The 12,492-nt window shown below is 40.2% G+C and overlaps 1 protein-coding gene across 9 annotated transcripts in view; it reads left to right on the forward strand.

Annotated features, from left to right (window-relative positions):
- Positions 1 to 12,492, forward strand: part of LOC113515662 (protein furry) — a 239,400-nt gene that overhangs the window by 163,438 nt on the left and 63,470 nt on the right. For all 9 annotated transcript variants that reach the window (XM_052896473.1, XM_052896478.1, XM_052896475.1 and 6 more), the window contains 2 exons: positions 2,749 to 2,882; positions 6,970 to 7,071. In XM_052896473.1, coding sequence (XP_052752433.1) covers positions 2,749 to 2,882; positions 6,970 to 7,071 — 236 coding nt within the window. The remainder of the gene's footprint in view (positions 1 to 2,748; positions 2,883 to 6,969; positions 7,072 to 12,492) is intronic.

Raw genomic sequence — 12,492 nt, forward strand, 5'->3', positions numbered from 1 at the left:
TTATAAACATCATTTACTTATGATTTGTAACCATAGTGACACAACAGAAAGTACCTTGACACAACTCGACTTTTTGAGCACTTGCAATTGACGACTGACAAAGGTCGTGGAAAGTAGCCCTCCGCGAAATTGGTGAACCTCGGAGACTTCAATGCCTACCATACTGAGTGGCTTGGCTCTCGGAATACTGATTTTGCGGGCAGATCTGCTCGCGAGTTTGCTCTGACCTATGGTTTCTGGCACGTCATCCCTTTGGAACTCGTGTTTTATGGTCGCTCGCCAAAACTGCCGAAGGCAATTTTAGTCAGTCGTCCTTACCTCCTTTACGGAAGCTAAATGATAACTTGGCTATTAGCCAAAAGAGAAATCTGATTTGCTAGGCATTCTCTTTGTCTCGCATTCGACTTTAGATGCTGGAAATACAGCACCGCCTACCGTGGTGCAGAGATTCCATGCCGGAGATTACCATATCACAGTGGAGAGTCCGGCGGGTATTATTATTTCTTGACATCATTAAGTTGAATGGTCCAGACGGTATACCGGCATTGGTATTAAAGCAATATGCTCTTGAGTTGTGTTCAATACTTACGTCTTTTTGCACTATCATACTCCACAGAGTGATTTTCTTCCAATTAGAAGACCACCTTTATACACCATGTGCCTAAAAAGGGAGATAGATCGAACCTAAACCGAATTATAAGCCTATCACCATCGCTTCTCTTCTCTCCAAGCTGATCGAGTTAGTAATCAATATACAGCTCCTTAAGAACCTAGAGGATCACGATTGATTGAGCGATCACCAATACGGTTTCTGTCACCATCAGTCAACTGGTGATCTTCTACTGTACTTCACAAACCGCTGGGCTCTTATCGTTGAAGCAAGGGTGAGGCGTTGGCTATTAGCCTAGACATAGCAAAGGCTTTCGATCAGATCTGGCATAATGGTCATCTGTCGAAATGGCCTTCATACCGACTTCCTAAGGGATTATGCAAATGGATCGCCAGCGTTCTGTCTAGCAAATGCATTAAAACCGTGGTTGACGGTAGTAGCTCCAACCTGAGCATGGCCATTAAAGCCGATGTCCCACAAGGCTCCGATTTAACCCCAACGCTGTTTTTGCTGCATATCAATGATTTGCTGGCTACGGTCGACATACATTAACACAGACATGCGAATGACAGTACTGGTGATGCATACTATACGGACCGTGCAAATATTCCTCGCACCGTTGTAGAGACTAACCGCGAACAACCTGTGTCTGAAATCGAGAGTACTCTTGCTAGCTTGTATCTAATTGAGGACGACTAAATTTAGTCCAATTTATCCCGTCTAAGACACAAACTTACACGTTCAGCGCTAAAAACAGTATTGTTGTACAAATCGCAAGTCCGGCCTCTCATGGAGTACTGCTCTCATCTGTGGGCCGAAACACCTGGATACCAGCTTAATCCTCTTGACTTTGTTCAAAGACGAGCTATGAGACTTGTTGACAATCTCAAGCTCACAGGCGGTATTGAGCCCTTAAGTCTGAAGCGAGACTTTGTATCCCTTTGTGTGAAGCGAGACTTTGTATCCCTTCGTTTGTATAACGGATTGTTTTCTGAGAAATTGTTTGGAATGATCCCTTCAGCCACTTTTGAATTCGTCCTCATACGCTTGAGCCTAAATGGTCACGTACAGTGCGGTTTCAGAGAAATTTTCTCCCACGAATGAACAGGCTGTAGAATGAACTCCCTGCCAAAGTTTTCTCTAGAGACTACAGTATGGAGTTCTTCAAAAAGAATATATTAAGATTTCTTCAGGGTCGGCAACGCGCACGTGACACCCCTTGTGTTGCAGGCGTCCATAGGCTACAATGATCGTTTACCGTCAAACGGGTTTTATGCTTGTTTACCACTCTTGTGGTATAATAAACACATACTACACTACATATAAATAATCTAAAAGTGAAGTTAGCGACACGAAAGGCTGCTTACAGTTAGATGGGTCATTCTTTATCTGAAGAAATATCTGAATGATTGAGCGCCATGAATTTGTGAGCTCTTGCTGACGATGCAGTCCTAGTTACTTCCTCAGAAGTCGATCTGCAAACCTAGTCACAAAAACGGAACATGATTTCATTACTTAAAGTATAAATTTCAATGTAGAAAATCGATAAATATATAATCATTAATGAAATGAAAAATTATAAAATTGCTATACGGTATACAATTGCGGTCTTTACCCGTCGGCTTTCTCTGCCTACTCTGATAGGAATCTGGCGTAAAAATATAAGATGCCTCTCATAAAACCGCACGTAATAATGTAATTTGAGTCAACTCAAAACAGTATTCATTATATAAGCAATTAGAAACGTCTGCCCTGTGAGAGTTCCTTGAATAAATTATGACGCGGGAACGTCTAGCGACATTACCGGAGCTTGACCCGACTTTCAGCCTCCACTTTACAGGACTTTACGCAGATCGCAACAAAATGACAAACTGCTTCTATAAAATAATATTTTATGATACTAAAGGAGCTCGCGTCTACCTACATACCTAAGCTTTACAAAGCTGTGTACTCCTTTGTACGCACTCCGGCAAAAAGACGTGAGACCATTATATTTGTCCGGTCGTCTGATATTGTTTTATTGTAACAATTGTGAAAGTGGATTGCTTGTTTGGTTATTTATTTGTCTCGCAATAGTCATTCGATATAAAACGATTCACTCAATGAAATAGTTAACAGTGTTCGTTTGCTCGGAACAGAGATCACAGCGCGGTTTCAAACGGCTCGCACCGAAGTCCGGCAGCTGCTGCTCCAGTACCTGCTGCCGTGGCTCGTCAACATCGAGCTGGTGGACCCCAACGTGCCGCCAGCTAATCCGCTCTCGTACATACAGGTAAGGAACTAAGGTATTACCTTCACATTAAATCAGCATTGTGACGATGCAACGAAAAGGATTTCATAAAATTACAATTACTCATTATAAGTAATTAATAATATTGATTAACTATTCGTAATCTGGTAAACCACGTCTGTCGTCAGAAAGGGGCGCCACTTTCACACAAGTAGTTCACAGAAGTTCACTAAGTACTAGTCCTCAAAAATATGTATTCTCATTTCTTAGGACTGATTTAGGCTCTGTATCCACTCAAAGTGATATAAAAAATACAATACAAAAACCGCGTGGCACTTGTTTGAAAAATTCAGAAGGTTAACTTAAAATCTGGTATGGTTTTATCGTGATACGCCATCGATATATTTTGTCGGTTTCTATTAAAATCCACACTGTAAGTGACAGATATTAAGCTGGCTACTAATAAATTATTACATGACACATTGTACAACGATATACAAACATTGGTTTCGATATATGTTTAAGAGCAGTGAACTTGGTTGATAATGATATTTGCACATAAGTTTTGGGACATGTTGCTGGTAATTGGATGGACTTATGAATTATACGGATGACAGCACAATGTTAATAGTATTCAGGGAGTTTATAATACAATTGTTTTAATTCACACTTGTACTAATTGCAAATTGTAAACTTATATTTTTATTGCTGAAATATTCAAGTTGTTGATATCCAAGTTTTATTAAGTGAGATTGAAATTGAACTCTTTAAATAGCTGCCTTGGAAAATTGATGAATTGACAGTTTCTGAACTAAGCCGTCAATATCCTGTTAATAATTTAACCGGGTCGTCCAATTTGTTAATTGACTTCAAAAAGTAATCTCAATTCTACTGTTTTTATGTTGTTTACGCTGTACTTCGCCAATTATAAATCTATTTAATTTGTTCGTTGTGCTTGTGTTCGTATAATTTTTATAAACTTTCAAATTACTTAACATCATCATTATCATTCTACATATAACCGTTAATTGCTGTTGTACATAGGCGGTGTTCCCCCATAAACTATTTTCAGGACAAATCTTTACACACACACACACACACACACACACACACACACACACACACACACACACACACACACACACACACACACACACACACACACACACACACACACACACACACACACACACACACACACACACACACACACACACACACACACACACACACACACACACACACACACACACACACACACACACACACACACACACACACACACACACACACACACACACACACACACACACACACACACACACACACACACACACACACACACACACACACACACACACACACACACACACACACACACACACACACACACACACACACACACACACACACACACACACACACACACACACACACACACACACACACACACACACACACACACACACACACACACACACACACACACACACACACACACACACACACACACACACACACACACACACACACACACACACACACACACACACACACACACACACACACACACACACACACACACACACACACACACACACACACACACACACACACACACACACACACACACACACACACACACACACACACACACACACACACACACACACACACACACACACACACACACACACACACACACACACACACACACACACACACACACACACACACACACACACACACACACACACACACACACACACACACACACACACACACACACACACACACACACACACACACACACACACACACACACACACACACACACACACACACACACACACACACACACACACACACACACACACACACACACACACACACACACACACACACACACACACACACACACACACACACACACACACACACACACACACACACACACACACACACACACACACACACACACACACACACACACACACACACACACACACACACACACACACACACACACACACACACACACACACACACACACACACACACACACACACACACACACACACACACACACACACACACACACACACACACACACACACACACACACACACACACACACACACACACACACACACACACACACACACACACACACACACACACACACACACACACACACACACACACACACACACACACACACACACACACACACACACACACACACACACACACACACACACACACACACACACACACACACACACACACACACACACACACACACACACACACACACACACACACACACACACACACACACACACACACACACACACACACACACACACACACACACACACACACACACACACACACACACACACACACACACACACACACACACACACACACACACACACACACACACACACACACACACACACACACACACACACACACACACACACACACACACACACACACACACACACACACACACACACACACACACACACACACACACACACACACACACACACACACACACACACACACACACACACACACACACACACACACACACACACACACACACACACACACACACACACACACACACACACACACACACACACACACACACACACACACACACACACACACACACACACACACACACACACACACACACACACACACACACACACACACACACACACACACACACACACACACACACACACACACACACACACACACACACACACACACACACACACACACACACACACACACACACACACACACACACACACACACACACACACACACACACACACACACACACACACACACACACACACACACACACACACACACACACACACACACACACACACACACACACACACACACACACACACACACACACACACACACACACACACACACACACACACACACACACACACACACACACACACACACACACACACACACACACACACACACACACACACACACACACACACACACACACACACACACACACACACACACACACACACACACACACACACACACACACACACACACACACACACACACACACACACACACACACACACACACACACACACACACACACACACACACACACACACACACACACACACACACACACACACACACACACACACACACACACACACACACACACACACACACACACACACACACACACACACACACACACACACACACACACACACACACACACACACACACACACACACACACACACACACACACACACACACACACACACACACACACACACACACACACACACACACACACACACACACACACACACACACACACACACACACACACACACACACACACACACACACACACACACACACACACACACACACACACACACACACACACACACACACACACACACACACACACACACACACACACACACACACACACACACACACACACACACACACACACACACACACACACACACACACACACACACACACACACACACACACACACACACACACACTACTTACTATTACACACTTACTATTAGTATTGAAAGAGGGTTTTTCAGACAGAAAAGCCTGTGACACTACGACTTTTCCGTAATTTTTTGTAACATCCTCTTTTTTATAGTTCGCTACTAATTCCTATCAGTGATAGAAATTTTAAGATATATATATATATATATATATATTGAACATAATAAAAAAGGATCGATCTTATTGTATCTTGTATAAAATATGTAAAGATTTTTGCATATTTATTAATACTCAATCGCATTTAAACGACCGGACGCGTTTAAATTAAGTCAAACAAACAGGAAAACCGTGTCCTTGGCCCATATAATGCTTTTTATTCAGATTCACGCAGGAAAAACCTCTGTGATACAGCTAGATCGCAAACATAATAGCAATATGTAAGTGATAATGGTTAGATTCATTAAATTCTCGTTATCCAGTATATAAATGGTCAAAATATGAACATTTTTTTTTAAATAATGTACTCAATAGATGTTTATTGTGGTAAAGGAGACATATAATTTCAGTACTATGCGACGGAGGCCGGCCGCACCGGACGCCGCGAGGGGCTCGGCTCCGCGGAGGCGACGGAAATGGTGCTCAACAATCTCTTCTACATCACTGCCAAGGTAATCACAGCCAGGAAACAGCCCCTGAGACAGGCGGCTACGCCTGTTATGTTATGTTATATATTGCTAGTAACCAAACAAATGGTACCAAACATCTGTTTGGTTATATTTCTTATATTTCATGTTGTGATATAGCGGTTTTCCTTTAAATCATTTTACAACTATATTCAAGAACAACAAAGAAATAAAAAACAATGTTTAAACAGTTACGCATCGGTATAAAAATTAAAATAATAAACTATTTCTCAAACATGCTTGTAAATGTGAGCATTATTTTAACAATCTTCTTCGAGATAAATGAAAATTGCCGTACTGGCCAGATACATGCGGGCAGCGGCCGGCAAAAGTTGTATGAAATTCCATATCTGTCGTGTTTTGCGGCCAGATAAATTACTATGTAAACTCATATCTGTCCTGTAATTTAGTCCTTTTACTTCGAAACATGGTTACCAAGGAGATAACAAATAAGTTTTATTTAAATTTCTAACTGGCTTTCAAATAGAAAGCTGTTTATTGAAGAAAAAAACCAAAGGAACATTATGGCGCGTGAAAAATTATTATTGTTCGTTATTCATCATTGAACTTAAAAAGTAAAATTGTGTTTTTGATTTTCGCGCATTGTTTGAGAAAAGTACTATACAAGCCTTGGCCACGACTAGGCATTGATGGACTCACGTATGTGTGCCACGGCAACGCCTCGGCCCACCTTTGCACGTTCGTCCATCAATGCCTCAGTTGCTGGCCGCTGCAGTAATGTACTAATAACAACAATATTTGAATAAAACAATATATTGTATTACAATTCGTAATAGTTCGGGAAAGGTAAAAGCTATTGTAGAAAATAAGAGAGAACTCAATTTACTGAGGAACAATTCCACGTTGGAAGATGTTATACAATTTCACGAGACAATTTTAACTTGTATATTGCAGTAAGCACGTTGCGTAATATATCTAAATGAGGAAATTGAATGCTCTATATACGGGTCTCAGTATTCAGGGTGACCCTTCCAAATGTTCGTTGCCTGCTAAGGTAACCTAGCTTGAGAGCCCAGCGACTGGTCTGATTGTATGATACTTGTAAAAAGTATCACTACAATATCGCCATGCCGACACGCCCACGCGCCAAGTGAAACTTCAAGAGCAATATCAACATATTCATGTCCGAGCCGAAAGATGAAAGCGGCCGTAGAGAAATCTATTAAATGTAGTGTGTACTTGGGATGGAAATCACGATGCAATCAATGGCCGCACATACAACTCGCCTATTCAATACATTTACAAGATGTGCCCTACGAAATTGGATACAGTACTGAGAAACCTTTTTTTTTTATACAACTTAGAATGGCAAACAAGCTGACGGCGCACCTGATGGAAAGTGGTAACCGTCGCCTATAGACACGAGCAATACCATGGACATAACAGAGTATATTGTTTCGCCCATGATACCCCCCATGCGTTGCCATTCCTGAGGATTCGGGTGTTATTCCTCTGTACCCAGTAAATTCACGCCATATCCCACCCTTCAAACCGAAACACACTCATGCAAACACAACTGCTTCACAATTGAAACACGAATGGAACAGAGGTACCTAAGCAATCGACTTTTGTACAAAGTCTCCCTCTGGTGAAACTGAACTAAACTGTGGAACTGTAGTGGCACTACTTCTTTCCGCGAGTTTTTTTTTTTTTTTAAGTTTTGCAGTAATACAATAAAAAGATTGTCCACAGTAATAATGCCAGACAGTAGAGCAAATGATTTATCTCCGGTAACTGACCTCCGCACAGTAATCTCTGATGGTATTGAGATTGAACCGAATATGTAAATGTGATATTTTGTACAATGTAAAATAATTTAAACGAGAACTACTTTGTGGATGGTTTTAAGGTAGACCTTCATGTACATAACAGTGAAAAGCACGTTCAATTCGGTACAGCAGTTTTCGCCTGATACCGGAACAAACATACAGATAGAGAAAATTTCTAAACATTATTTTTTTGGCTTCTGTTACTCCTATTAAAACATCTTTCTTTTTAAATATCGTCCAGTTAAAAATTTATTATATTAGTAACATTTATTCGTGAGAGGCACGAATTTGTTAAGCGTTCCATATTTTTTTTTAATTTTTTTTTTAATAACCGACGATATTATCGTTTTCATTGCGTAATATTAACTAAGATTTATCACCTAGTTGTATTCACCTATATCGTGTGCTCCGGCATAGAATAGGCCACCCCTTCCTTTCCCATGGATGTCGTAAGAGCTGACTATTAACCATTAAGTTCCCTTAGGAACTTAATGGTTAATGTTTAGTTAGGCAACAGCGTCCCTCTTAAAACATCTCCAAGGCCTTACTGCGGTTGCCAACCTGCTTGCCAAACGTAGCAACTACTATAATCCCTCAATAGAGAGAGGCCTGCATGCAGCAGTGGATAATTGATAGCTGATATGACGTGGTATACGGTATTCACCTACCCATAGCATTTATTTTTGTACTCGAGTAGTGATTTATTTTACTATTCACTCAAATGTTTTTGTACTCTTCGGTACAATAGCGACAATCAAATGTCCAATCTAACTGAAAGCACCACAAATAATAAATCAGCAGAAAATGAATTTATATTCAATCCCGTATCGACATATACTGCAACCAAATTCAGTACTATGTTTCTATTCCCACAAATTTAAACTGAAACACAGCCATGGAAATACAGTTGCTTAGCTGCAGATAAAGACCGGAAGGTAACAAATAAAAACCCATGGATGTAATACAACTATTCCTACTTATAATGATGAATTCCATATTTCACCAAGTGCAATAATCTCCATTGTTTATAGAACGAAATAGATAGATATTCTTTATTATTTCCTCTATAAGATTACAATAGTAAACTTATTATAAATATAAACAATTACAAGAAATAATCACAATGAGAAAACAATGGACGACCTTATCGCTAAGAGCGATCTCTTCCACGCAACCTTTGGATGGAGAAGAGTATAAACAGTTTGACCGAAGAATGGTATGTTAACGAACCGCACGATGATACAATTAGCTATTAAAAAGTATATATACATGTCAGACCTCTAAATTGCAAGACAAAGAACCTTACAGCAACGGAGTCCAATAAGAACATATAATACTTTCAAAAGACGTGCCATTGTTCTAAAAAATAACCCGAGCCGTGAAACAATGTACTATAACAAACAATATGAACAGGGGCTGTTTAAATGAGGTTAAACGATTACAGGAGTGTTAACACGAGGCCGCTGCGCCGCTCGCCACCTGTTGCTTTTCATGCATGATTAATGACTTGTCGCTCCGCCACGTGGCTTAACACAGACATAGATGGATGTAGACGACGCTTGTACTCACAACAATCGATATCACAATTGTTTCATATTTTGCAGTGAAGTTCTATATCGGCACTATTTATAAATGTGAAAGTGTGTTTGTTATCTCGTGGCGCGTTTGTTACGTCGAAATTTCACATATACGTAGTATTTGGGATGGAGAAAAACATAATCTAGCTTTTGTCCCCGTCACGAGAGGGCAATCGCGCGTAAAATTTACCCTATATTTTTTTGTATATTTGATGCAATATCTTGTCATATTCTAAATAATTCTTTTGTGCATTGTAGATGTGCAATTTAATGTTCGCCAATTCTGACGAAAGTGACTTTGATGATTCTATTCACAGTTTACGAAATTTGCTCCCGTGTTAGTTCCATAATAATGTTGTCATAATTGGAGCTACTCTTGTCTGATAAAACCTTTTAACAGTCATCTAGCTTTTTTTTTACACGAAGTTCACGCAAAAACTTGGATCGAAATCTAGCCAGAGAACAAATAGTTTCTTTTGAATTTACTTCGGAAAAAACTTAGTGTTGCGGCATCTATTTGAACTCATATCCGTGGATTTAACTGTCGGCCACTACTATTTAGATACCTTACGTTTGTGACCGTTGACTTTTAGTGTTAACAAGCTATTCCTTTAAATAATGTGTAAATATACTAAATGTATCCGCTTCTCTAACATAAAATTAAGCGTATACATAACAAAGGTCAGTTCTAATTAACAATATAAAACTAGTTCTTGCCTGCAGCCTGGAACTTAAAACGTTTCTCCTGAGTTGCTGAAAGTCCTATAAAATAATAATATAATTATATCAGCCTTTAACTGTCCGCTGCTGAACCCTGAACTGAAACTAAGCCTCCCCATGATTGCCACATTTATCGAAATTTATTTATTCCTATGATATGACACCTCATTACAACGACACTACCGATTTCGATTACACCCTGTAGGTATGTAACTGAATTTTGCTAACGGTTACCACGTTCTATCAGTTGTCGTCAGTGTACCCACTGTGAGACGTTATATAAAAGAAAACATTAGGCATTTTACACAGTGTATATTATTATTTTTGGCCATGTGGTCCCTGCATAGAATAGGCACCTTTTCCTTTCCAGTAGGGGTCGTAAAAGGCGACTAGGGGAATATAATGGTTAATGGAATGAGCAGCAACATCCCTCTTAAAACATCACTAAAAGCCAAACTGCGGTTTTCAACCCGCCTGCCAAGGGTGGTAACTACTGGCAAAACCCCACTTTATAGGACCCTGAACGTAAGAAGCCTATATTCTTTTTTTTATAAAACTTAGAATGGCAAACAAGCTGACGGCCCACCTGATGGAAAGTGGTAACCGTCGCCTATAAACATGAGCAGTATCATGGACATTACAGAGTATACTGTTACGCCCATGATACCCCCCATGCGTTGCCATTCCTGAGGACTCAGATGTTATTCCTCTGTACCCTGTAAATTCACACCATATCCCACCCTTCAAACCGAAACACAGCCATGCAAATAAAACTGCTATAAGGTTGAAACATGAATGGGACAGAGGTGCCCAAGCAAACGACTTTTGTACAAAGTCTCCCTCTGGTACTCTTCAGCAGTGGGCAGTTAACGGCTGGTATGATGATGAAACTACTTTTATTTAACCAGGTCAAATGAATACTAACTCATGTTATTACTGTAAACACTCAAGCTACAAACATCATATGATTATTGACTTGGCGAGAGTGTCACATCTTAGTACTTATACTGAAATCAATTTTCACCGAAAAAACCTAGGTAACAATTGGTACAGAGATTCGAAATTTTTTTATCGTTATTAAATTTTTGTATCAGGAAATTTCTTAGTTTATGTATGGTACATTTTATTTATTTATTTATTTATTCATTAGTACAAAAATGTGTATATGGCGGACTTAATGCTAAAAGCATTCTCTCCCAGTCAACCATAGGGAAGTGTCAGAATACTCGAATGCGGTACTACTAATTATTGATATACATACATACTAAAATTATATATATAAACGAATAATTATATATGAATAACAAATATACTTACAC

The sequence above is a fragment of the Galleria mellonella genome, unplaced genomic scaffold (assembly GCF_026898425.1).
Source record: "Galleria mellonella isolate WM207_F2 unplaced genomic scaffold, CSIRO_AGI_GalMel_v1 utg33, whole genome shotgun sequence".
NCBI classification, from domain to species: domain Eukaryota; kingdom Metazoa; phylum Arthropoda; class Insecta; order Lepidoptera; family Pyralidae; genus Galleria; species Galleria mellonella.